Source organism: Lacerta agilis, chromosome 10 (genome assembly GCF_009819535.1).
Source record: "Lacerta agilis isolate rLacAgi1 chromosome 10, rLacAgi1.pri, whole genome shotgun sequence".
In the NCBI taxonomy this organism is placed as follows: Eukaryota; Metazoa; Chordata; class Lepidosauria; order Squamata; family Lacertidae; genus Lacerta; species Lacerta agilis.
The window spans coordinates 42712577-42740416 of NC_046321.1; the positions used below are offsets into that span (position 1 = coordinate 42712577).

Consider the following 27840-nt stretch of genomic DNA (forward strand, 5'->3'; position numbering starts at 1 on the left):
TAAAAACCAACCACTTTTTTAATATTTCAGAAATACAGTCTATGAGAAAGGAAATAATAAATATTCAATACTAAATAATAATGGTAAGAAAGATCGTTTTGCTAAGATGAAGTCAACCACACTCTGGGGGGGGGTCCTCCCCCCAAGAAAACTGTCCTTCAGTCCACCAAAAGACCTGGAGTGAAGAGCCATCGTTCAGATTTCATAAAATGCAGTAACAGCCAGTTTGGTGCAGCTTAGGATCAATTTTTTTTCTTTTTTCTTTTTGGAATAGACACATTTTGCTTTCTTTAGTGGCAGAAGCAGCTAGCTAACAATTCACAGCGTGGTCACCTAAGAGTAATCTTCAGGCATCAGCAAGACCAACAGCTGGCAATACACTGGGAACGGGCATCGCTGGGAAGCGCCACGGGAGTGCCTGTCAATTGCATTTGGCACCGCTGACACTCCTACAAAATCCCCTCTGCTTTCGTCCAAGGAAAGTGAACCGCTTAGGAGTGCTTCCTCTTCTTTATTGCTTCTGCTTTGACAGCCAAGCTCTTTGCACATATGGTGAGGACCACAATGAGGACCCCAACCAGGAACGTCACCACCGGCCAAAGGAAACAGTGCAAAAGAACCGACTCATCGTGTGTGCGCCGTAACAGTACGTCGTCCGGTCTGCAATAGGAAAGGCAGAATTACAGGGGGGAGGAAGCAAGGAAAGCAGGGCAGAAAAAACCAAGACACCCAGAGTAGATTTTTAAAGGAGCAAGGCCTGCAGTGGAAATTGGTAAAAAAAAATATCTCCAGTGCTTCAACCTGCAGGACCATCCAATTAGAGGGATTCCACCCTGTAAATAAAAGTCAAACGATAAAAGGAAGAGGAACTACAATCAGTTCTACAAATTACCACCATGGTGCGTGGTAAATATTAACTGGAAATAGAAATTCTAGAGTTTTCCACATTTGAAAATGACTCAGAGAAACATTACACAACAACTTCGGACTGCATAACATTTTAAATAAGTGCATAGGTGTTGGGATATACAAAAATATTTTAATTTTCAAAAATATATTCAAACATCTTTTCTTTAAATTAAGCCAGTAATAGTTAACTAGGCAAGTGGGAAAAACTGTGAGATACAGGATACACGGACAACAATTATTATCTCAAATCTTGAATTACGCCATCTGAGTTGATTTATGTGTCTAAGCATCCACCTCAAACTGGGGGATTGAAAAAAGACAAGCAACCAGCATGCTGAGTGAACCAAAGGTGGCAACACAAACCCACAGTGAGGCCACTTCCTCATGCCCAGCCAATAGCGATGGTTAATGGGTTTCCCTAGGGTAGGACACCTTATCGATTTGTATCCCTAGGTTGTAAAAAGTGCTTTGGAAAAGAACACAACTACGGAATCTGACTTGTGTTCCTGTGAACACTTAGGGCGCTTCCAGACAGAACGTTTTGCAAGCCTCCAGCCGACTGAGCCCACTAGCCTTCCAGGGGCACTGCCAAAACACTCTGTGTATTTTGTCTCTTTCCCATAAATGCAATGAAGCAGGTGAATTGGAGCTCCCATGTGGTAATATTTAGACCGCATCACCAATCAGTTTATATGACATATACTACATTTGCAGAAATCTACATTAGCACATCATTTCTTGGGAGTGCAGGTGCTATGATGCACATGTGAACCACCCACACCTGTAAAGGTTTATCCATTCACTTCCCTGAAAGCAACAGTTCCATGAACACCTGGGACATTCAGGCAATGGGGCTGTTTCCTGTGAACCTCATGGGCAGCAGAGCCGTCTCAAGGGGATCTGCCGCCCTGGCGCGGCTATCCCTCCGGCGCCCCCGCCATGCCGCCTCTCCGCCGCCTCCCTCCCGCGCTTGCCGCCCCTTGGGAGGGGGGTGGGTGAGTGGGGGATGAGGGGCGTGGCGCTGGAGCGGCGCGGGGCTCTGCGCGCCCTTCCAGCGCTTCCGGGATGGGAGGCGAGGGCGGCCGGCTCGCGCTCCCGCGCGCAGCCGGGCAATTCGCGCTCCGCGCGCAGCCGGACGGCGCGGCGCGGCTGGGCAGCTCGCGCTGCATCGGGCGGGCGGGCGGCTGCGCGCGGAGCGCGAGCTGGCCGGCTGCGCCGCGCCATCCGGCTGCGCGCGGGAGCGCGAGCCAGCTGCCCTCGCCTCCCGTCCCGGAAGCGCTGGAAGGGCGCGCAGAGCTCCTGTGCTCTGCTGGGCAGCCAGAGGACGTGGCGTGGCCGGCCAGCTCCCTTGCCGGGAGTCAGAGGGCGCTGCCGGCAGGCGCTGCCAGCGGGGCTGGAGGGCGGAGGTGCCCTCCAGGCCATTGCGCCCTGGTGCGCCGCGCCACCAGCCCCAATGGATGAGACGGCTCTGATGGGCAGTCTTGCACTCCTAGATCTCTAGGCCAGAGTGCCTTTCCGAGTCATCAACATCTGCATGCAGCTTTGCAGATCTCTGTTGATTGCAGCTCACTAGCCCTCTTCTTTCAGCCTGCCCCACCCCTGTAAGACTCTACTCACTTAATTCTGTTACATAAATGAAATGCATTCAAAGACAGATTGTCTTGCACAGCATGATCTTTTCAGCATGGGGTCCCAGTTTCAATCTGGATTTGGTTGCCACTCCAAAGAGGAGAGATCAAACTATGAGGACAAAGCAAAGCCAAACAGATGCTCTAAAGCAGAACAGTCTTCTAACAGTAAGTTCCCCTCCCCCCCTCCGCCAGCAAGTAATTATTCCAAGATGGATGACCCCCAGGGTGCAAACTAGTGATCCTCAGACAGTCATCGGTCTATTACATGCTTTCATTTACTGAACCCTAATCAAATATTTGTGTATAGCACTTTCTCCTGGCACAGGATAAAGGGTACAGCTGCCAAGTCACAATGGAAAATAAACAATGAACTTATTTCAGCACAATGGGTGAGGATATATGCACAGCCCCCAAATGGCCATGCTAATTGCTTGCAGTATTAAAAAGTGGTGGTGGTAGTGGTAGGGAGACAGGCAAAGTCAACACCTGGCAAACAACTTTCCTTGAGCAAACATTATCTCACTCTTCAACCGGAGATGCTTAGTAGGGAGTACAGTGAGTGTGATGGCCTGGGATTCAGACTCAGATGCTGAACCTCAGGGATCCCAGCCTGCACAGGATTCCCTGCCTCCAGAACCAGCAGAGCTGGGGCTAGGGCTTGAGTCTGTGCTGGATCCTCAGGTGCGAGTCTGCTCTGGCTCCTGATGGGATGGAGGACCCATTGCCTGCAGGTGCTCCACTCTCAGCCCCGTCAGGGGAAGCTGAGGTTGCCCCTGGGTCTGGTAACCCTCCAGCCTCTCCTGAGCTGCAAGAGGCTCAGGACAGAGAGGCGAAGGGAACTAAGTTCCCGCAGGAGGAGTGGTCGCCTCGAGGCCAGGAGAGGCGAGCCACCAGAGGATCGGGGCTGCCCTATGCCCCAGCAGGAGCAACATTGTTGGTGACCAGTTCCTGCCAGTGTTCCTGCTTCAATCCTGTCCTGCTTTCCTGCGTGAGCTCCTGACCCGCCCTGGTTCCCTGCCTGCATACCTGTTCCGGACTTCGCCCGACTCCCTGCCCTGCACCCTGTTTCAGCTACTACAGACTGCCTCTATGTTGCACCTTTGACCACGGACCGGACTTGGACCTCGCCTCTCGGGTAACCCACAGGACCAGCACAGTGAGACCCACACTGGTTCCCAGTCAATTACAGTAACACAGCAAAGTTACAGCAATTTGGGCTGCTTGGGTTTAGGGGGAAAGGTGAGTGTGGGATCAGAGAGGTATAGAGAGCCATGTGTGGTGTGGAGAGACTCCTCCATGTCTTGTAATATTAGACGGTGGGGTCATCCAAGAAAGCTGCTGTTGGAAGATTCAGGACAAAGTGAAGTACTTATTCACACAGCACATGGTTAAAAAGATGAAATTTGCTCCAAGATGTAGGTACGGTCAACAATTCAGGTGGCATTTAAAGAGGATTAGATGGTTAAGGCTATTAATGGCTACAAGGCATGATGTCTATGTTTGAACTACCTTCAGCCTCAGAAGCTGTTTGCCTCTAACACCCATTGCTGAGGAGAGCACTCTTCCCTCATGTCTTGCTTATGGGCTTCCCATAGGCATCTGGTCCACAACAGTTAGGAACAGGTGGCTGTACTGCGGCCACATTCACACCAAGTGCTATGATACCAGCTTTGAATATTCACAGCTACTCCCAAAGAATTGTGGGAGCTGTAGTTTATTAAGGCGCCTGAGAGGTCCCTGTTCTCCTCACAGAGCTACAAGGCATCAGAGTTCATGACTGTTAAGCCACTCTGAGAACTGTAGTTCTGTGAGGGGAATAGGCAGTGCTCTTTTTCTAGAGAAAGAGGTGCCAGAACTCACCATGAACACCTCCCTCGTTCTCTTAGAATGGCAATGGTGCCCACCTGAGAGGTGCTGCCAGAACTGAGTTCTGGCTGAAAAAAAGCCCCAGGAATAGGGATCTCCTTGCAACTCTCAGCACCCTTAATAAACTACAACTCCCATAATTCTTTAGTAGAAGCCATGATTGCATAAAGTAGTATCACAGTGCTTTAAATGTATGGTGTGGATGTGGCCTGGGCAGGTCTTGGGTTTGATCCAGCGCTTTAATTCTTGGGGTCTTAAGCTAGCCCACACATGTTACATGTAAAATTTAAAATAAAATAAAAAATAAAAAAATTCCTTCCAGTAGTACCTTGGAGACCAACTAAGTTTGTTCTTGGTATGAGCTTTCATGTGCATGCACACTTCTTCAGATACACTGAAACAGAAGTCACCAGATCCTTAAATATAGTGAGGGAGTGGGGAGGGGTATTACTCAGAAGGGTGGTGGGAATGGGTGATTGACTGATAAGTGTGGAAAACCTGTTGACGACTGTTAATGACTGCAATTGGTCTTACAGGAAAAGGCAAGGGTTGAGATGGCTAAAGATAACTTTGTCATGTATAATGAGATAAGAATCCAATGTCTTTGTTCAGACCAGGTCTTTCCATGGTTTTAAGTTTGGCAATTAGTTGCATTTCAGCAACTTCTCTTTCCAGTCTATTTCTGAAATTCCTTTGTAGTAAGACAGCTACTTTGAGATCTTGTATAGAATGTCCTGGGAGACTGAAGTGTTCTCCTACTGGTTTCTCTGTCTTGTGATTCCTGATATCAGATTTATGTCCATTTATCCTTTGGCATAGGGTTTGGCCTGTTTGTCCAATATAGAGAGCTGAAGGGCACTGTTGGCTCATACCAAGAACAAACTTAGTTGGTCTCTAAGGTGCTACTGGAAGGAATTATTTTATTTTTTATTTAGTTTTGACTATGGCAGACCAACACGGCTACCTACCTGTAAATGCAAAAATTAAAACAGTGGTGTAACATTACAGGTTGAAATATCTGCCTTGCAGCACTTTGTAAACAGATTTCCTTATTAGTGAAATTTTGGGAATCCCCCTCCCCCCAAAAAGGTAAAAAGTGCCAGTAGCAAGGTCACCAGGGACAAGTTAAATGGCTTTGTAAACTCCACATCAAGGCGGGGTGTGTGAGAGAGCCTGTGACACCCTCACAGGCGTTGATGGGAGTCTGTCATCCCTGCCCAATGGTCACAGATGATGGGTGCTGGTGTTCAGCAAAATTTGGAGGCCTACAAATTCTCTATCTAAACAAAATCGAAAATTCTTTCTAGTAGCACCTTAGAGACCAACTGAGTTTGTTCCTGGTATGAGCTTTCGTGTGCATGCACACTTCTTCAGATACCAAAATTCTCTATCTGTACTCTACATTATAAAGTCTAACTCAGGGGAGGGGAGCCTCAGGACCGGGGGTGAATGTAATCCTCCAGGCCTCCGGCCATCAGGATTTTTCAGCCCTACCCTGTCACACCCCACCTCCTTCATGCCCTCCTTGGGTGTTTTTGAATAGAAAAGAAGAGTTTGGACTTGATATCCTGCTTTTCACTCCCCTTAAGGAGTCTCAAAGCAGCTAACAATCTCCTTTCCCTTCCTCCCCCACAACAAACACTCTGTGAGGTGAGTGGGGCTGAGAAACTTCAGATAAGTGTGACTAGCCCAAGGTCACCCAGCAGCTGTATGTGGAGGAGCAGGGAAGCGAACCCGGTTCACCAGATTGAGTCCACCGCTCTTAACCACTATACCATGCTGTCTCTCCTAGCATGGAACGCATCCTTTAACTCTGCCCATGACTTTTGCTTGGCTGGAAGAATGATGGAGAGGAATGGATGTCTGTAGAAAGGTACAGAGGTGAAATTAACATTCATTGCTCTGCCCACTTTTGCCTCTGGCCCCACCCACCAGTGGCAGGTGGCCCTCACGAGGGAATGCGGCAGCTAGACTGGTGACTGGGAGTGGCCGCCAAGACCACATAACACCGGTCTTGAAATACCTACATTGGCTCCCAGTACGTTTCTGAGCACAATTCAAAGTGTTGGTGCTTTAAAGCCCTGAACGGCCTCAGTCCTGTATACCTGAAGGAGCGTCTTTACCCACATCGTTCAGCCCAGACACTGAGGTCCAGTTCCAAGGGCCTTCTGGCGGTTCCCTCACTGCGAGAAGCAAAGTTACAGGGGACCAGGCAGAGGGCCTTCTCGGTAGAGGCGCCCGCCCTGTGGAACACCTTCCCATCAGATGTCAATGAAATAAACAACTATCTGATATTTAGAAGACATCTGAAGGCAGCGGGAAGTTTTTAATGACTGATATTTTAATGTATTTTTAATCTTTTGTGGGAAGCCGCCCAGAGTGGCTGGGGAAACCCAGCCAGATGGGCAGGGTATGAATTAATAATAATAATAATAATAATAATAATAATAATAAGGCCCTCAGGCTGAGAGTCCTCAGCTCTCAACGAAATAGAAAACACAAGAAATAAACAAGGCATTCCCCCACCAATCTTTGCAGTGTTGTTTTCCATCTGCTAAAACTGCATGCCTAGCCTGGCCCTGCCTACATGTCGAACCTTCCAAACCCCATTTGTGTCTCTCGCAAGAAAGGACATCAGTTACACTGAATGGCTTTGTAGCAGTGTCCACTGGACTGCTGCCAATGCATTTTTAGTGATGAACTTCTTTCTCCCTTCTTTTCACAAGCTCCAGCATGATCACTAAAGGGAAACATGGCTGCAGGCAAAATGCTAAAACACCCAAGCTTTGCCAATGCGTTTGCCAATAAAATTTAAGTTCATTAATATAAAATACAAACATTTCGAGAGAAAACAAACCTGAAGTGCCATGCAATCAATTACAGCTTTGCTGGTGGTGAAAGTAATTAAGGCTGGTGCAGTGAGTCAGCACAACCTAACAGGTGCTGCTTATTATGGGCATTCTCTTTCAGCACTGTTCCCCTCCCTGCTCCTGGTCTTTAGAGATGAGCATCATCTGAAAGGGCTCTTGATGCTAATTTTTTGCCGCCCTCTTGGGGAAGTGGACTGATAAACACTGCCAAAGAAGCAGTGTGTTGTACTGGGTATCGAAACGGAAACAGAATGAAACTGAAGCAAATTACAAAGGCAGAAATCATGGTGTCCAGCAGTTCTTTTGACCTAGGAATGATGGTTTTCAGGGGGGGGGGTTAGCCTTCCCAAGTAAGTTCTGGTTTACAGGCTTCTGTTGCTGTTGGCCCTAATGGATATGACTGTAGTTACTAAGCAGAATAACTTTCCACCAACTGACTCCCAACTTTTCAAGCCATGCTCAGAATACAGCTCCTATTTATTTATGTAGTTGTGGCAATAGCCTACTGTAATGAAGTGGGCATGGAGCTGCTTGATGAAGGTTTGGGGGCTTCAGCTGCCAAGGAAATTCAATTCAATTCAATTCAAGCTAGCTGCTGCTGTTCTTCAGTGTCTGCACTGGTTTCCAGGCCAATTCAAGGTAATGTTCATGAGATATAAAACAGACCAGCTTTAACCCTCTGTCTCACTGCAGCCTCATTGGACTGGTTACCTAACTTGTTTCCTAACTAGGGAATGCCAGGTTAGAAATAGAAGGGGAGGAAGACAGCTCCAATATTAACAAAGAGCAGCCCTCAAGGTCACCATGTTATGTTGCAAAGGAACATAGGACAGGAAAACTGCATGTACAGTAGGCTGGCTTTTAGTGATGGGGCGAATGGCTGCAAAGCCAGCCCATCAAATCCAACTTCAGCCTACAGAAAATGGGCTGCAGTTCAAATGGACAAAAAGCCCTTCTCCCACACAAAATGGAATTTATAATATTTATCCATTTATATCCCATAGGAGAGATCCAACTGGGAGGGGATCCAACGGACAAAAAAATGCCAAGAAAATTAAAGCACTAATTGCAGAACATCACAATCTCAGTTTGTTTTGGGTCAAGATGAAATAGGACTCCGTTCCAAACTAACTAGTGAGCCCTAGGCTTCAAAACAACTCCTGGGTGTCCCGTGTCAGCACCGCAACTCCAAGTTTCAGTTTTCCACAGTTTTCAGTTTTTTAACCCCAGCATGCATAAGATTCCCTTTTCTTATTGCAGTCTACATATATAGAACCCCCTTTACTCAGGATAGTGTTTGGACCGTATCCAACACTGCCTCTTCTCTGGTGCAACAGACTTCTGTGCACACCAGAGAGCTTCTTCCTCCTCTCCTGCGCCTCCAGTTCCCTCACATGCTCTCAAAATCACCTCTGGAGGGTTGGGGGGAAAGGGGGCACATGAGAGGAGGAGAAGTCCCATTGCACCAACAGAACTCAACCAGTGCCACATTAGATAACAATCCCTAAAAAAACGATTTCCTAGGAATGCTTTGTAGGCGACAATCAGGAGCTGCATGCATCGGTCCTGGACTGATATTGCTCACCCACGCCAGTTGTTGGATTGTGCTGCACAGGAAAGACTATAGGAAGAGGAGGAGGAGGAGGAGGAGTTTGGACTTGATATCCCACCTTTCACTCCCCTAAAGGAGTCTCAAAGCGTCTAACAATCTCCTTTCCCTTCCTCCCCCACAACAAACACTCTGTGAGGTGAGCGAGGCTGGGAGACTTCAGAGAAGTGTGACTAGCCCAAGGTCACCCAGCAGCTGCATGTGGAGGAGTGGGGACGCGAACCTGGTTCACCAGATTACAAGTCCACCTTCTTGGAATGGCATTTACTGTTATTATTATTATTATCATCATCATTATCATTATATCCACTAGAAGCCATGGGCTCCATGAGCTCCCTCCAGGATATGATTAGATGGGTCCCCCTTCCTGTTGAAACTCAGGTGCCTGTCAAAGATCTTTCTTTTTCAGCAGGCATTTTAAGGAAGATTTTTGCTTTTACAATTGATTTCCACTGATTTCACTTGCGTACGCGTTCTATAATTTTTACGTATGCTTAGAAACTATTGGAATTAAGTGTTCTATGACTACCATGGACTGCAAAAAGATTAAACTTATCCATCCTTAAAGAAATCAGCCCTGAGTGCTCACTGGAAGGGCAGATCCTGAAGTTGAGGCTCCAGTACTTTGGCCACCTCATGAGAAGAGAAGACTCCCTGGAAAAGACCCTGATGTTGGGAAAGATGGAGGGCACAAGGAGAAGGGGACAACAGAGGATTAGATGGTTGGACAGTGTTCTCGAGGTGACTGGCATGAGTTTGGCCAAACTGCGGGAGGCAGTGGAGGATAGGGGTGCCTGGCGTGCTCTGGTCCATGGGGTCACGAAGAGTCGGACACGACTGAACGACTGAACAACAACAACAACAATGACTACCTTAAATAAAGTAAGAATTAAAAATAAAATAAAATACTGGAAGCCAGCTTGTAAATTTCTAACTGAATAGTAGGGCCTGTACTACAAAATAATAATAATTCTAACTTCAAACATTTATTAATTAGTGATCAGCAAGACTGTGGCCCTATTTGGGCATTCAGTTTACCTTTGTGTAAGCCAGCACACCAGTGGGAGCAGAGACATGCTGCTAAGCCCCACCCCCTTCAGCACATCACATTTCGCACCATTTACAGCCCTCCTTGAGTATGATAGGTTGGAAGTGGGGAGCCGCCTCTCGCCTTGTGAAGAACCTGATTTTTCCAGGGTTTTCTAAACCGCTGGAGGAACTCCATGAGCAGAAGAAGCTGCCGCATCAGATCTTTGGCCTCAGACTTACAGAAGTCTGTAAACAGGGAACTCAGCTACGTTAGTTTAAAAAAAAAACCCAGCGATTTGACTGCATTATAAACATGCAACACCAGAGACAAGCATGGCACCAGAGACTACAAAACCTTTCTAAAGCATTTTTGCATATAACGTTTGTTATAACGATTTAATTTCGGACTTCAGTTATAAATAACGGGGTTTTTTCCCTGCGTGTAGATTCACCCTGGATGAAAACGACATGCTCCTGTTCCTTACACACAAGTAAACTGAATGCCCAAACAGGTTGTCAAATTTGCTATACAGTTATATCTTAGCTTGAATTGTGGAATTTCTTTTCCAGTCAAATGTATATAAACTAGCAGGTGTCTTGCACACACCCAGCCGAAGAAAGCAAATGGCCCTTAGTCAAAAAAAATTATTGGCAAAAGCACACACACTTGCAGCAGCTCCTCAGGTGCACCGGATACACAGGCTTCTGGAGCCAACATAGCTGTCATTAACTTCTCCAGGTTTGTGTCTTGCCTGGCGGAGTAGTTGAAGCAACAGTGGGACCATGCCTCCCCCTCCTCAGGCTTATGTACCCTCGTCTGATGGGTTCGTGCACACAACCTGAGACTTCTGCTGCATAGAAGTCACTGCTGTGCTTCCGTCTTCAAGCCCCTCCTGGTTCTAGGGTATTTGACCAGCCTGTCCCTCACCTGAATGCATAAACAGCGCGTATGCATTCTTCCTCTTCTTCTGAAAGATCCTGAGCCCCGATCTCCATCTCTGACTGCTCAGACCCTGATTCCCCTCGCCCTGGCTCCTGCCTCACGTGTGGCACCCAACCCCTTCTCCTGGGTCAACCTCCCGCCCCACTGCCTCTGTCCCAAACTCACCAGAGCCCTGCTGGGACTCGGCTACATGGGCAAAGAAAAAATGCTTTATACGCGTTGTTTATGCATTCTAACCCTTGTGACACCAGATGGCGCTGTGGAGTTCCGTTTTCGCTCACCCGATTTCTCATACAAAGTTTGCAACGCATTTAACTGAAACGCTTCTTTGATGTGTCTGGATCCAACCCTGGACCCTGACAGCAGATGAGCCAAGATACTCACCTGAGGTGTTGATTAAAGTAGCACGTGAAAGGCTGAGAGCCAACTTCATCTTCCCAGTAAACCTGCCAGAGCTTTACATTTTCAGTGTTCTTCTGGTTTTCTCTTTTGCAGGGAGGGATATACGAACACTGTTGAAATAAATGGCATTATGATGGCATCATTTTCGCTTGCAACAAGTAAATACTTCAATTCTCTTTGGACATCCCTCAACAGTTTTTATAATTAAAACGAAAGCATATGTTTCAGGACTGGGCAAAAAGACAAGCAGGAGGTTTAACTGAATACTGTTGCTGTTTAACAATTGTTACTGAATGCTCAGTGGTCTGACTCAAAGTCCACCATGCACGTCCCTAACCTCTAATTTTAGACAAGTTACATAAAAGGAATGCATGCATAAATCTGTCATTCTGCACGTTTAAAACACAGAGGATTAGTTGCTGTTTCATCTCTAATCAAAATCTACGACTTTGAAAAATACAGATATATGCGTGTACAAAATCCTTATGCAGTGTTTTAATTTAGTGAGCAATGTGGTGAAGTTAGCCACTGGCACACAACAGGCATGGAGGTATTACTCGATTCAGAGACAAGCAAAGAAGATTAAGGTGCAATGAAGTACAAGGAGATTAATGCTCCCACCCACCTTGGTTTATCATGAGGATGGTGTTTAGTTCATTGCTAACCATAAATATTAAGGATATCTTGGCTGCTTATGCTGCCTCTTCCAGAGCACCAGAAATAATAACTAAGTGAATTATGGGTACACAGGCTACACTTCAAAAACAGAATTCAGAGATCTGTCCACGTAGAGGTGGAGCCTTACCAGACCAGGGAGAGTGAGACAGAAGTTTCTGAGCACAAAAATTATAAACCAATCTCAATGTCATATACTCTTTTCCAAGCAGGCAGCTGGTTAGAACTCCACCTGTTCTCCAGGCCTAGTGCTTGTTGCTTTCCATCTTTATACATATAGTACCAACAAAGTGTTTCAAAGGAATGAATATTCATCAACATGGGCACAGATTCCCACCGCAGACACTCAAGTTCACCTGAAGACCCTTAGACCAAATCCATCTAGCCCACCATGTCTAGTTTGACATTCCATGGCCTCTGACAGATGCCTTTCCCAGCTAGAAACCACATATCTTTATTAGCTGTAGGTGGTGGCAATTGAACTTGCAACTTCCTTCATGCAGAGTACAAGCTCTGCTGATGATGATCTATGGCCCTCGTCCCTCACCCACATCCTTCCCTCACCCCCAGGCTCTAACAAGCAACCTGCAGCTTGCCAGAGACACAGACAGACAGATCCAGAACTGGGTCTTTGTTAATGAAATCAGTGGCAAGAAAGGCATAAGGTTCAAACACAGTTACTCTTGTCCCAAGTCTCTTAAACTGTCAGTCTCTGGCATGGATTAAAAATATAGACTGCTACTTAAGGAACCAGAGGAAGGCCACGATGATGTAATTTAATTAATTTATCTTCAAAACAAGATCCACAAAGCAGATGGGCTGAGGCTGTTTTAAGCCAACAGAATATATACAGTTACAAATATAGATAGATACAGTTATATTTTAGGCTTTACTCCACCTTACCTGGCCTAATCCTTTAAGAACCAAAACAAGTTGAGGGCTGCATCAAGGTATTCTGATTTCCTCCAAGATGACAACTGTTATAGATTCAGCAGTCACACTCTTGGGGAGAGAGTTTTGTTCCTTCCCATTTGTGGCACTTGCTAGTGCAGGAATAGACTTACTGCACTAGCAAGACTTATTATGAATCTAAATCAGACTGTGATACTATAGAAACTGGGGAAAAATATTTTTACAGCTCCAAGAAGTGTTTGGGGAAGATTTCAAATGGCAGCTAATTTGGTTTTGTTGTGTAGGAAGTACTCATGAGACTAAAGTACACATTCTGCCCCTCCCCTAAGCTATTGGTTTAGCAGATGGCAGATAACCCTACTGAGAAGTAAAACAGGAGAGGGGCAGAATAGTCATCTTTTAACATGGGGTTTGTGTGTGTGGAATGCACCAACAATTAATTTATTCATTGCAGTTTTTTTCTTTGAATAATTACAACTCATCTGGTTGAACGACATAGAATACATCATCAATGGCAAGTCTAGGGAAACAAGATGCTGATTCACAGATGCATGTTCATCACTTGACTTCCGTGTCACCACAGACCTAAGAGCACTGATTGAGCTTTCATGTCACCCAATCCCAGTGTCAGCCTCAAAGAAAACACTTTTCAATGGAGCCTGCTCCATCAGAGGCAGGTCCCGTAGGAACTCACTGCTGTTATCCCACTAAACAGCTATTTTAAAGTCTCTGTTGACTTATCACCACACATATGTTACCACCCAGTTCAAAAGAGGCTGATTATGCGACGTATGAGGACTTTTGGATATGGTTAGGAGGTTTTTTTTAGGGATCTGTAAAATAAGCAAAATGTATCTCCTCTATGCAATTCTTCCAGCATTTGTTTAATTAAAATTATGCCCGAAGAATTTACTTACCTAAACAAATATACCCTCTATTATGTACTTAGTCTCATCCAATTAATTAAAAACACGGCAAACCAAAAGGGTGAACATTTCTACAAGCGTATTAGAAACATCCAGTAGTCCATGCTAAAAATGTATTTTCAAGTTCATACATACAACATACTCACTCTTGGCTATTCACAACTACCCTTCATGTAGCAACACACAAAATTATTGCAGTCCATTTCTGAGCCTCTTTGATACTATTCTGTACGTTTCAGGATCAACTCATACAACTACTGACACTGGTATGGGAAGACTTGGCCTTTCTGATGCTGCTGAACTAACAACTGCCACCAACCCTAGCAACCATAGCCATTGGCCAGCAACATCTGGAGGGCCAAAGTTTCCCCACACCTGCACTATATCTGGGCCTTAACCCAAGGGGGCTCATGTTAAATGGGAATCATGGGCTCCAATTGTGACTGGGTGCCTTATATATATATTACTTAATTATGAACAATGTTCTTAATGGGACAGTGGATTCCTCTGCCCTTAGGCTGTCTCTTACAACTTTTAACACTGACATATGTCCTTATTAGTATAACTCGGAACCTTTGCATTCCTTCGTTTTGATGTGCAACATCAAAGCGGGATTGCTAAGCAGATCAAAATTAGGTTATCTCAAGGCGCTTAAACACCTGCAGCATTTAAGAATGAAACTCTACAGATCATCAAAAGGACAATGATTCACAAGGTTTTCAGGATTGTTCAAAAAACAAAAACAAAAATACCGTACTTGAACTGTTCTATGCAGCTTGGGACTTAAACCCCTAATACCCTGCAATGTTTTCATAAGCTGGAAACGCCAGAGCAGCCCTAAGTATAGAAGTGAGTGTGTAATCATAGGACAGCTGCACTAAAAGTAACAACAGCAACGAAAGATGTCAGAATCACAGAATTACAGAGTTGGAAGGGACCACGAGGGTCATCTAGTCCAACCACCTGCAATGCAGGAATCTTTTGCTCAACATGGGGCTTCAACCAACAACACTGAGATCAAGAGTCGTCTTGATTTACTGAGAAAGGCAACCCTGCTCAGTACTCATTTCATTAGATGTGGAACTAGCTAAAGCACAGCACACAAAACACAACAGAGACAGGTCCTCTCTAGAGGTCGGCCATTTTATACACACACACACACACACACACACACACACACACACACACCTAATACTGAAGGTCTTGCAGCTTCCCAATGCCGCACTCAGCTAACAAAACAGACAAGGGCAGTCTGTGTATGTTATATTTCTGCTGATATTGTCACGGCTGCTTTTAATTTAATTTACTAATTTATTGTAATCTTTGAGGTGATTTTGTTTTATTTATCATTCACTGATATTTTGTTGACAATCGTTTTGTAATATTGCAAGCAAAACAAATTTCCTTGAATTTCCTTAATTGTTCCTTTTCGGTCGTATTCTGAATTGTCATAGAATGGCAATGTATTTTGGGGTTGTATATTTTGACATTCCTATGGGTTATAAGCTGCCTTGGGTACAATAATACGGAAATGCATGAGACAGTTAAAAAATGAAATGGAATGAAAAAGAAATTGGGAAAATTGGAATATCTCTGGCAGAAAAGCAGGCAGCTGTGTCTAGGGACAAACAAAGTTGAAATGGGTTCATAAACCAGGATGACAAGAAGGTCCCTAGCTTTCACTTTCCAGGTGATCAACCACCTTTTATAACCCTCAATTATACACTATTTTACTGTGTTCCTTCTTTGAACTCCTGCTTCTCTCTCTCTCTCTCCCCCCCCCCGCAACTCCACCCCAAATTCCTCTTGCCTCTCATAGCTAACAGACACACACATAAATAACTTCAGTAAAGTTTTAATCTTGGTTGCATAGCTATTCTCAATTTCTTCCTTTAGCCTAACATTTTGTTGCTTGATGATTAAGCAACAAAAAGTAACTCTTCAGGAGTTTCGGTACAAACATTAAGTAACCCTCACAACACCCCTGTGAATTAATTAAAAGCTACCGTGGCCATAGAACAGACCGGAAGAACCTGAAAGACAGCACAGTAATAAAATTGCCATTCAGGTCTGGAGAAGATGTTTAAAGTCATGCACTCCCAAATTTGGTTGTATACTCCCAACTAGTCCCCCTAGAGCACAACATGAATAAGCAGTCGATGAGAAGGGTCTCTTGTGTCCTCACTGTTGTTGTTCAGTCGTGTCCGACTCTTCCATGACCCCATGGACCAGAGCACACCAGGCACACCTGTCTTTCACTGCCTCCCGCAGTTTGGTCAGACTCATGTTGGTAGCCTCGAGAACACCGTCCAACCATCTCGTCCTCACAGGTTAGCTCTATTCTGTACTGAATCCTGTTTGGAGCTGTTTTAGGTAGCACTTATTTCTTAAAAACAAAAAAACCTGCAGATATACTCAGACCTCATAGTCCATATCCACAACCTCAGGTGCATTGGGACAGGCAGTGAAGGAAACACTCTCTCTATAATGACCGATATACACACATTATGGAGGGAGGACATGGGTGGCTCTCTGGTCTAAACCACTTAGCTTCTTGGGCTTGCTGATCAGAAAGCTGGCGGTTCAAATCCCTGCGACGGAGTGAGCTCCCGTTGCTCTGTCCCAGTTCCTACCAACCCAGCAGTTCGAAAGCACGCCAGTGCAAATAGATAAATAGGTACCGCTCCGGCAGGAAGGTAAACGGCGTTTCCGTGCACTCTGGTTTCTGTCACAGTGTTCCGTTGCTCCAGAAGCGGTTTAGTCATGCTGGCCACGTGACCTGGAGTGCTGTGTGTGGACAAATGCCGGCTCCCTCGGCCTGAAAGTGAGTTGAGCGCCGCAACCCCAGTCGCCTTTGATTGGACTTAACCATCCAAGAGTCCTTTACCATTTATCTGTATGTACATTAGCCCTAGCAACGAAAGCAGATTCTGAGACAAAGCCCAGCGAGTTGTGGCTCAAGTTCTATCCACAAAAAGGAAGACAGGTAAGGAAATGTATATATTTATTTTTATTCTGTAAATATGTAAAATACTATGTCACATGTCTTCACTAGCCCAGAAAGGAGAATATGGGCAACCCATGTCAAATAATTAATCTACTGCCCACCAGGAACCTGTAGGCTTCCCATTTGTGCTGGGGATACTGGAGGCCAGAAGGGATGGGGAAAGTGGCAATGGAGGAAACAAACCATTTCTGTTCTGATATCCCACAGCTTCTCCACAGGAATACTCAATTGGTGCTGAAGCCGATGAAGACTCTCCCCCCACCCTCCAATTCTGTCAGGCCTTTCAGTATTTTTCATGATTAACCTGATCCATCTCTGCTGTCTTCTTAGTCCTGAGTTTCAATTTCAAGTTTCTTCACTTTTTTAATGCCAACTTCTGCTTTTACAACACTACTGTGATCTTGGAGACTGTTTCAACATGGGTTGTATTTTATTATCATATAAGCTGCCTCAAGAATTCTAGGTGTGGGGTGCAACAGTTATCCATGCTCTGGGCAACTTCCTGGTTAGACTACTGCAATAACCAAGGTGGAAAATGCTCAGAAGTGAGCACACTGCACCTGATCTTTAAAAGCTTAACATGAGTCGGCAGTGTGATGCAGCAGCAAAAGACACCAAGGCTGCATCAACAGGAGTAGAGTGTCCCAATCAAGGGAAGTCATAGTCCCACTCTATTCTGCCTTGGTCAGAGCAAACCTGGAGTCCCGTGTCCAGTTCTGGGCGCCACAATTTAAGGAGGATGTTGACATGTGCAAAGGAGGGCAATGCCACACACAGCCTTCTGGATCCCATCAATGGTAACAAGTTACTCAGCCTTGTAAATAAGCTCACAAAAGTGAGCTTAAATAAACTGGGGGGGGGGGGAGAGAGAGAGAGAGAGAGAGAGAGAGAGAGAGAGAGAGAAAACCTCTCTCTGGTGCAGCCAGCCAGCATGGAAATGCAAACCAAGTAGTCTTCTAACAAGCAGACTTGCAGAGGAGGAAGAGAACAATCCGTTCCTCTTCCACTAACCTGTCCAGTTTCCATGCTCGTCATGAAGAAAGGGACTTTCCTTCCTCCACGGCTAGCATGGAAACCAAGTGGACTGGGTGGAAAGATCTGTCCTGCTCCCTCCACCTTGCTCACTCGCCTGCATGGGATTCCTGATCACCAATGGCTACCAGGCAAGTTGTTAAGGCAGTATTTACTTAAATGCTCCTTAAATTATAAATACATTTGTCTTGACCCTGGAAAGGAGATTTATATACAGATGTAGGCAGGGCTAATATGGATGGTTATGTGCACACTGTGATGCAGATTTGAGCCTCCTTAAAAAAGGGCGGGTGTGTCTTCTGCCTGCAACTAGAGTGGGATTAGGCAACATTGACTCTCATTGATTTTGATGCAAGTTGTCCAAATAAGTATGTTTAGGATTATAGCCTTTATTCAACAACACACAAAATCTCGTCCATACTCCTGTCACCTGTAGTAAAGCAAGTAAATTGGAAAATTCCACTTTAATTGCTTTCTTTTCTGATCCTGGATCATCATGACCTATCATAGCAGCCATCCTGAAAACCTAATACTTCACAAAGCAATCGGAGTTAGTGCTTTATCCATTTTAAACAGCAGACAGGCATGCAGGCACCACTTGAATCAATAGCAATGCTCAGAAGACACCTTCCACCAAGAAATGGTGCCTATTTCCAAAGTAAATACTATGGCGTCTCTAATTTTGTTTAACGACATTAATTCTCATTGTAGCACAAATACACATTTTAGTAAGGTTCAGTTAATTAAAATAATAGTTTTCCCATTTTTGGTTTTGTATTCCAAGCAGAAGGAGGTGGGGGGGGGACTGGACGGGGTATCTATGGGTCACTTGCTTCCCAAATCTTGTATTGTTGTTAGAAACTCAATGCTTTTGCAAGTGAGTGCCCATGAACTGAGAACCTAAGAAAAAAAAATTGGGGAAAAGCTCGTTCATGGATGATGATGACTACCAACTCTGATGGCTATTTTATACCTCCACTGTTGGAGGTGGTTTGACCTAAAAACCCTCCTCTACACGACACCCTTGCCAATTCTGCCCCTCCAGGCTTGCTGCTCCATTTCCCCCTCTCCTTTGGTTTCTCACCTGCCTTCTTCATCTTGCATATCCAATTGGGAAAGAAGCAAATTTTGGTTGCCATGCAACTAAAGGACGCAACCTCTGTTGCATCCACATTGTGCCTTCTTTGGTTTTCCCCCTCAACCAAGAAGATGCTTCTTTTTCTCTACCTCCACCCTTATTAGCAACAAACAAAACAAAAACACAGTGGCAACGGCTTTGAAGGGTACAATGCACCTGAACAGAGTGAGAAACACACAGAGGAGTAAAATGGCTCTACTATAATCCAGACAATAACAACATGTAAAATGAAGATCAGCTATCCTTGAGCAAGCAATGGAATGAGAATTCTACAGAAGCATCGCAGGCTGATGAAAATACATACATGGTGGGGAACTTCAGGCCTGGGGGCTGAACATGTCCTGCCAGGCCTCTCTATCTGGTCATCAGAATCCACCACAGGCCCCACCCCTCACTGTTCCAGCTTTGCACTCTGAGTGCTTTTACCCATCTGACAGTGTTAGAAACTCAGATATATAAGAAAGGTGCCAAATGGCACCTTAAACCTAGGTTATGGTCGCCAAAACATAATGTCTAGTAGCCAGAGGTTTGGACTAGATGGCCCTTGGGGATCAGTTCCAACGCTGAAGCTGTATGATTCTGTGATCTCAACCACATTGCTTGACTGTAGCTTGCTCTTACAGCCAGGGCCGGCGTGTCCATTTAGGCGAACTAGGCAATTGCCTAGGGCGCCAAAATGGAGGGGGCGCTGGCCAGGCTTGGGCGGGACGGGCTAGCAGCAGCTTCTCCGCTGTAGCGGAGAGGTGCTGCTTGCCCCCTACACCACCCCCCGGCTCCCACTAAAGCAGGCTTTGGTGGGGGGTGGGGGGTGGGGGCAGGACGGGTGAGGACTTGCCTCTCCACCCCCCCCACCTCCCACTAAAGCAGGCTTTGGCGGGGGGGGGGGCGGGGGCGCCAGAAGGTGGTTCGCCTAGGGCGCAAGAAGCCTAGCACCGGTCCTGCTTACAGCAACTCATTTGTCCCAGTATGCAAGAAGGAGAAAACCACACAGGGGAAATGAAAGTGGTATTAAGTATGGACTAAGGCAGAGCTTTTTTAAAACTGCGGTCACCAACCTGTCACCCAGAAATCTCCACGCGGTCACAATTGGACCTGTGCCAGTAGCAAAATGTGCCTGGAGCCTGCCAAATTTCGAACACTGGTCTGGAATGTGTCCCTGAACTCTGATAAGGCCTTTTGCTTGCCTAAGTAGAGGATGGAGAGGGGCGGGTGAGTGTGTGGGTAGAAGCTACCCTACTGCAGATAGGTAACATTTACATGTATTGCTCCACCAACTTCTGCCCCCGGCCCCACTTAACTACTGGCATGTGGTCCTAGGCATGTTGTGGCCCATGGGCTGAAAACTTACATATGCTCCTCTAAGGTGTGATGAGCTGAAATGTTCCAGGCTGTAAAAACAAGAGAGGCCGAGCTCTGCCAATAGACAAAGGTGCAAAGCAGTCTTCAACTTTTGACGACAAATACATCTTCAAAGCCTGCTGGGAAACGGGAGGCCTCTGTGAGGCAAGGGAAGTTAGACACAGAGCAGCTTGACTAGAGTTTACCGGTAGACAAAAGTTTTGCAAGCTGTTTATTCTCTCAGAATCCACTAGCTCTGAAGTCACCCTCTCCCGGTGACAAGGAACACTAACTCATGGGCAATGAGAAGCTCAACTAGTTGCAGGTCCCCTTTACCCCGTTTCATGAGTCTTGAGCATAAAGTCTGAAGCATCAAAGTAGGGAGCTATAGAAACAACAGATATTGGGGAAACTAAGCCTCCACTGTGCTTCCTGTTCTACTTGGAGATGCCTCCAGTTCCAGTTAATGACCACTGTTTTTTACTCTCTCTCTTATTTCTACAGTTTATTTATTGAATTCATTTTCTCCCCTTTCTTCTCATCTCTTTGTCCATTTCCGTTCACCAGGCTTCCCCTCAGGTGTGTGTTGGCTGAGCACATGCTGAGCAATGTTCAACAACTCCCCAACCCTCAGCTTCGAGATGGCCAGCACCCCACACCTTGGCCCATTCTATCAACTTGCTGCTGACCTTAGACCCATTTGCACGTGAAGTTAAAAGGGCAGAGTGGTAACCCCGCTTAAAAAGTGGAGCTCACTTTTTAAAAATGACATACAAGCAACATAAGAATAGCCGTGCAGGGTCAAACTAAAGATCCATCTACTCCAGCAAGCTGCTTCTCAAAGTGTCCAATCAGATACCTCGACTGGGGGGAGGAAGTGAGTTGGCAGTCTCTCTAGAACAGGGATCCCCAAACTAAGGCCTTCCGGCCAGATACAACCCAGGCGACTCAATTATCTGGCCCGCGGCAACCCCCGCCGCCTGCTCTTACCAGCGCAGCACGGCTGCCCACTTCCGGGTCAGCAGAGCGTCGGAAATAGCTTGTGTGCAAGCATCATTTCCGGCACACTTCCAGGTCGGAGGAGGCCCATGCGCATGCGCACAAGCTATTTCCGATGCTCCGCCGACCAGGAAGTGCGCCGGAAATAGGGTGTGCGCACGCGTATGGGTGCACGCTTCCCCTGCCCTCCAGCTCACCGCACGATCGGCGCTGGAGGAACCGGCCCGAGGCCAGGTAAGTTTGCCGACCCCTGCTCTAGAAACTTCTGCCCAGCTTCATGTTGCTTCATGGTAAGTCCAGCCCTGTAACCACAGCTAAACTTTGCTGCACCACTGAGCAACTGGTTTTCTCTTTCCTCCTCTGCCCTGCACTGTAAAGTTTCCGACTTTTTATGCTCAAAAGTCCTAACAGCCATTTATATCCTAACTTGATTCTGCTCAGCAGTTTCTTTTCATTCAGAACATCACGCTTATGAACATCTTGGTGCTGTCAGACACCACAATCAATCACAATACACTCTTCCCAGCATTTAAATAAGGAACTTTCAGATTTGAGCCAAATATAAGGGACAAAAGAACCCACCCAAAACTTCACAGCATCTTTTAAAATGATAATGGGGCATCTTCTTTGTATCGCTTTGAGGGTGCATGTGAAACATGGTTGTCGCAGGAAAACATCCATTCTAAGCGGCTCTTCCAGAGCTACCCAAATAATAAGACGAAGCCATGAGCTACTAGATGACTAGCATATTTCTACTAGATTCTCACCCCACACTTTTCCATGTTCATTCTGCAACGCTGGTAGGTCACTCCCATCAGTATAGACAATAAGTCAGATGAAACAATGGTCTGACTTGGAATGAAGCAGCTTACGATGTTCCTAAGCACAATAGGTGTTTTTCCATTTCCTGAACCTGCTTAAAATATGTCTGTGCCACAAGGGAACACAGCAATGATGTAAGTAAACGAGGGCAAGAAGGAGGAGAGGAAAGGGAGGAGATGATGGTAGATGTAGGCAGGCACCAAGGTCAAAGCTGAAGAAGAAGAAGAAGAAGAAGAAGAAGAAGAAGAGGAGGAGGAGGAGGAGGAGGAGGAGGAGGAGGAGGAGGAGGAGGAGGAGGAGGAGGAGTTTGGATTTGATATCCAAACAACAACAAACACTCTGTGAGGTGAGTGGGGCTGAGAGACTTCAAAGAAGTATGACTAGCCCAAGGTCACCCAGCAGCTGCATGTGGAGGAGTGGAGACGCAAACCCAGCTCACCAGATAACGAGTCTACCGCTCTTAACAACTACACTCACAAAGGGGGTGGTGACAAATCCAGTCAAGACTTTGGATTTCTTGTGTTTTTTGGACTTATAGCTCAACTACCACAAGGAACAATATGTTTCTTATTCTACATCATATCTGGTCCTACCTTTAAGCAGAGTGAGGTAGCTATCTCAGGCAGCAGATACTGGGGACAAGTAACATGCCCCTGCCCCTGGAGCCATTTCTCTTGAGCTTCCTTGGCCCTTTCTATCCTCCTAAGCTGGTCACTTGGCAGTGGCAATGTTTGCTTGTTGCTGGCATGAGTTGGTGTCACGACCCTAGAGACCAGCAGTGACCAAGCCACTGAGTCAGAAACTATAGCACCACCAGTTGAGCAGCTTGACCAGGTTCCTAGCTCTGAACATGAGGCTGGCAGATAGGCACCTGCCAAACCAGATCCCACAGCACCAGAGTCTGTAGAAGCAGAGCCAGGACCTTCATAGGCACTTCTCTGGTCCCAAGGAACTGACTGCCTCCCAGAAAGTGCACTAGGTGAGAGCCGATGCAGCAAAGGAGAAGCACCAGTCTTCGGGTCAGAGAACTGCAGTTCTTCAACAAAAAGGGCAGAGCACAGAAGAGGTGGAATTGGCAGCAGACACTCAGAAGGTCTCAATTCACCTCCAGGCTTCAATGGAGAAAGTTGCTCACAAAGAGCTCTCCTTGGTGCTGAAAGAACTGAAAACTGCCTTGTATGCCCAAGTCACGCACTTCCAGCAGACATTGCACATGGGCACAGATTGCCCACTCAGCTGATGCATACCGGTGCTACCATTGCTACATTATAGCCATTATTTGAGCAGGCAGTAAGCAGGAACCAGTGAGCATGGTGTTGTAGGACAGGTGCTGTGCATGCCGCATGCCCTGCCCTGCATACCCTAAATTTGCCAGCTCCCCCCAAGTGCAGTGGAGGACACTATCCTAATGCCAGGGTTGATAGGAAGTTTCAGTTGTCAGTCTGGTCAGATTGTATGCATGGAATGAAAGGATAGCACTATCTTGTCCTTATTTTTCTAGTAGTGGCTGCCTCTGCTCTTAAAAATCACAGCAACTACCTTGGACGTTTCCAAGACCTACTGGTGGACCTGATCCTGCATTTTGAGAATTATTAGAGGCACATCAGATTAGAGGTGAAGACAAATAGCCAGAGTTAGTTTATAAGAGCAGAAGTGCTAGGAAAGCGGACACACCTTCATTGCCCATCTAATGGGCTTACTGTAGCGTGAACCTTCAAAACCAATAGCCCATTTAATCTGATGCTTGAGCTGGATACAGGAGGAGATAGCTACCCATTTATTTTATTTTTATTTTTTATAATAATTTTTATTATATTTTTCAATTAAACAAATTATCTCAAACAGAAACATACAAATCCACCTATATCCTCACTCTGCCGAGCTACAACTTCCCTCCCTCACGTCAGCAGGTTTTCTAGTCCAAGCTAATTGCACAGTTTCTTACTTAAATCCTTCAAACTATGTCATAGGGATATTCCTGTCCTGCTAGTGTCTTCAAACTTCCATGGTTCAATCTTATATAGTCAACAAATTTACTCCAATCCCTTTGGAATTTTGAGTCATCCTGGTTTCGAACCTTGCCAGTCAGTTTTGCAAGTTCAGCATAGTCCATCACCTTCGTCTGCCACTCCTCAATCGTCGGTAATTCCTGTAATTTCCACTTTGGGGCTAAAAGTATCCTCACTGCGGTTGTTGCATAAACAATCTTTGGTGCTTTTTTGCAATCTCTTCACCCATCAAGCCTAGCAAAAAACCTTCTGGGTTTTTTGGGAAGGTGTATTTAAACAATCTATTAATTTATTTTAGAGGTTGCCTCAGGAGTAGCCATGATTCTGCCACCCACTTTTTTATTGCTTTAGCCACCATACTTTTTTAAAAAAAAAAAGCAAGAGCAATTCATTTGCCACCTACAACTTTTACAATGAATAATGGACAGAGAGCTTTTGCCACCCGAGGAAAAGAAAGAAACCAGTCACACTTTTAAATTGCCACTATTAAATAAAAAGATGGTGCAAGTAAGAATCTCAAAGCATTATCTGGATTTCATTAGCGCACATAAATTGCAGGATGCTCTCTGTCTCTCCTACAAAACAGAGCCACATTGCTGTTGTTGTTGTTTTTAATAAAACTCTTGTTAATTCCCCACCCCCTCAACCTGCACACTGGGTTTACAGGCCTGATGAGAACAACTGTAAGTGTACCCCCAGAAAATGTGAGGTGGAAATTTGGAAACATATGCCTCATATAGGAAACTTTGTCAGGCCACTGTTACAGGCTGCAGCTGCCTTTTGGGTATACGGTCAAGCAGCTGGGAGTTTGCAGCTGGATGCAGTGACTCAAAGAGTCCAAGTGAACCTATCTACTTGAACTGTAAGTGGATAAAAGTGCAACAACAAAAATTACAATAGTAGTACCACCCAATATTGGGATATTCAAGTGCTTAAGGTACTTCACGTATGCTACCCATGTTTGCACATAGAGCAAAGTCAAACCGTAGGTCATTACAAATCCGTGGGCTTGCTGTGAGGAGATCATACCCATTTTGCTCTTCCCTAGTCCTTTTAACTCAGTGCAGCACACCAGCCAAGCCAAAGTTTGGCTTAGCGTGTCATCCAGGCATGGGATTGTAGTTAGGATTTGTTCTTGGCTAGAGCTCGTGGTTAATAAGGAGTTTAACTGCAAGCCCAGGTTCAAACGACACACTAAGAGCCAAACCTTGGCTTACCTCTGTGTAGTGTGTGATTAAAAAATGGGGGGGGGGGGGTAAAGCAGGCAGGTGATCTATACACCAAACCCTGCAAGGTAAATAAATCTGTATAAACATCTCTCATATTTCAGATGGGAAGACCAAGGTGGAGTGGTTTCCCTATGGCTACCTAGAGAGCTCGGGGCAGAGATGAAAATTGAACTGGGGACTTTCTGTTTGCAGCTTAATCCCTTTATTGCAACTGGGGTTGTGGGGGGGGATACAAATACATTTAAGTGAGATATCTGTATCTCAGTGGGCATGGCCCAAGCCTGTCATCGTTGCCTCCACTACTTCTAATAGATTCCACTTGTCTCAGGCAACGATCAATCAGTTTTTGGCTCCTTCCCTGAAATTAATTAGAAATCTCGTTTCCTTTTAAATCAGGTTCTGCCCAGATTCCCCTCCAAAACCACGGCCACTTTGAAGCCAAACCCTTAGCAGGCACATCCACTGCCAGGAAGAGGTGAAAGAACAAGAACAGAAATGATTTATGGGGAAAATTTTGAACATTCACACTATACAAAGAGAACAGTAGGCAATTTACTTCACCCTGCTCAGTTTTCCGGTCTGTGAAATAGGAATACCAACACCTTACTTCACAAGGTTTTAAGTAGTAGTAGTAGTAGTAGTAGTAGTAATATTCCTCCTGTGGCAAATAGAAGCTTCAGGTGGGGGGACAATTTGCATCAGGACCATGGTGCAGCAAGGAGGATTCAAACCTGCATGCACATGTGTCGCAGGTCCGATCACACACACACACTCCACCCCTGGCAGCTATTTACAGTTTTTTAAAAGATACAAGCAATGCCAAACCAAGTGTTTAACATCACTCATGGTTTAAACCCTAAGGAGCCAAGGATGGTGAATGTACCCTCCCCTTGAAATTTATCCCCACAACAACAACAACCCTGTGAGGGAAGCTATGCGGTGAGAAAGAACGGATGTCCCAAGGTCACCTGGTGAGCTTTGCCACACAATAGGGATTTGAGGCAGAGCCTCTCTTGCACTCTAACAACTACTACATGCCGCCAGTATTGGGCAACCTTGGTTACCGTGAGGTGTAATGAGAGGGCAGAACAGCTCTGTTAGAAAACGCGCTCTGCACACTCTCAGAAACCCCGTTATGCCACATGCTCCAGCAGCGATCCCAATCAGGAAAGGGGGGACGAGGCGCAGTGGGGAAAGACATCCCCACCAGCGCAAAATGTCATCTGCGCAAACTTTCCAAAGCTGCGCCTCTGGCTACTCCGAAAAGAACCGGAGCCCCGGCTTCCTATTGGAGCGGGCGACTTCTAGAGCGTGGGCGGCCCAATGGGAAGGAGGTCCTGCATTCCATGGAACAGACAGGATGTTCTGCGCTACGGGGCTGCGCTCTGGACTCGGGTCGCCGTCCAGTTGGACAGATCCCTGGCAAGCTTCTCTGGCATTGACGAAGCCGCAAGAGTTGCCAGCTGTCTCGAGTCCCGGAACATCCCCGGAGCCTCCGACCCTCTTTCTTGGTCCGAGAGTCGACCGCTGCCCACAGAGTCCAATGGAGACACACCTGGGGACGCACGGAGGCGCAACAGGCTACCCCTGCTTACACTCGCCCAACTCCAGGACGAGGGCACGTATCCCGCCTGTGGACCTTTCTGCGAATCCCCTGGCGGATCGGGCCGGCGAATAACGGGGCTTCCTTTCTCAAACCCCCAAAGCGCCCCAGTTCAATTCGCTCCCGTTCGTCCAGCCTCCCCAACCTTTCCTCCTCGGTTCCAAGATTTCAGCGGGTTACCCTCTGCAAGTGCCCCGAGGCCGCTCCTCCCGCTGGTGAGAAGCGCTTGCCTAGGAGGGTTACGGGGCTGCTCCTCTTCCGGGCTTACCTTGGGGTTGGCGAGCAGCTCGTGCTCGTCCTGGTGCAGCAGCGCCCGGGCGTCGGACTCGGAGTTGTTGACGTAGATCTGGAGGCAGGGGTAGAGCGCGGTGCCCTTGCAGTCGGCGCCGCACGTGAAAGTGCACTCGAAGAGCTCGGCGACCTGCTGCACCGACACCACCGTGCAGTTGGCCGCTTTGCCCTGCAGGTCCTGCAGGGCCGGGTTGAGCCAGCAGAAGCCCAGGATGAAGAGAGACACGATGCCCGTGGCGATGAGGAACAAGCCCAGCCGGATGCTCTTGTCCTCGGCTTCGGTGTACTCGTAAGACACCCGGATCTTCGCCATCGGGATCGCGGGAGGCGGCGAGCGAACCAAACGGAAAGGCGGGCGGAGGAGGAGAGGGGCGGGAAGAAGAGGAAAAGAAGCAGAATCGGCGAGGGGGTTCGGTTTGGCTTCTCGCTCCTTCCCGTCCAAAGCGGGGAAGCCCCGCAAGACCCACTCCGTCCCGCCGCCGCCCGTCCGATCCCAGCTGCGGGACTAGCCCTGGCCGGGCTCCAGCCCAGGGGGAGGCGCCTGGGGCCGGCGAGCAGGCAGGGAGGCTCCCGTCGCGGCGCGCCGAACGTTTTTCCAGG

At 46.7% G+C, this 27840-nt stretch overlaps 1 protein-coding gene across 1 annotated transcript; it reads right to left on the minus strand.

Moving 5' to 3' along the window:
- KCNMB4 (potassium calcium-activated channel subfamily M regulatory beta subunit 4) lies at positions 1–27840 on the minus strand. The gene is made up of 3 exons (XM_033162853.1): positions 27218–27840; positions 11242–11369; positions 1–660 (listed from the first exon to the last, which is right to left on the minus strand). The coding sequence occupies exons 1-3, from the start codon at positions 27551–27553 to the stop codon at positions 492–494; spliced, it is 633 nt and encodes a 210-aa protein (XP_033018744.1). The 5' UTR covers positions 27554–27840; the 3' UTR covers positions 1–491.

What these genes read in the sequence shown, in the direction of transcription:
- KCNMB4 (XM_033162853.1), bottom strand. Translation starts at nt 27,553, where the DNA reads ATGGCGAAGATCCGGGTGTCTTACGAGTACACCGAAGCCGAGGACAAG. An exon ending in AGCTGCTCGCCAACCCCAAG is followed by an intron (nt 11,370 to 27,217) that starts GTAAGCCCGGAA and finishes TTATTTCAACAG; the next exon opens with TGTTCGTATATCCCTCCCTG. An exon ending in TACTTTAATCAACACCTCAG is followed by an intron (nt 661 to 11,241) that starts GTGAGTATCTTG and finishes TTCCTATTGCAG; the next exon opens with ACCGGACGACGTACTGTTAC.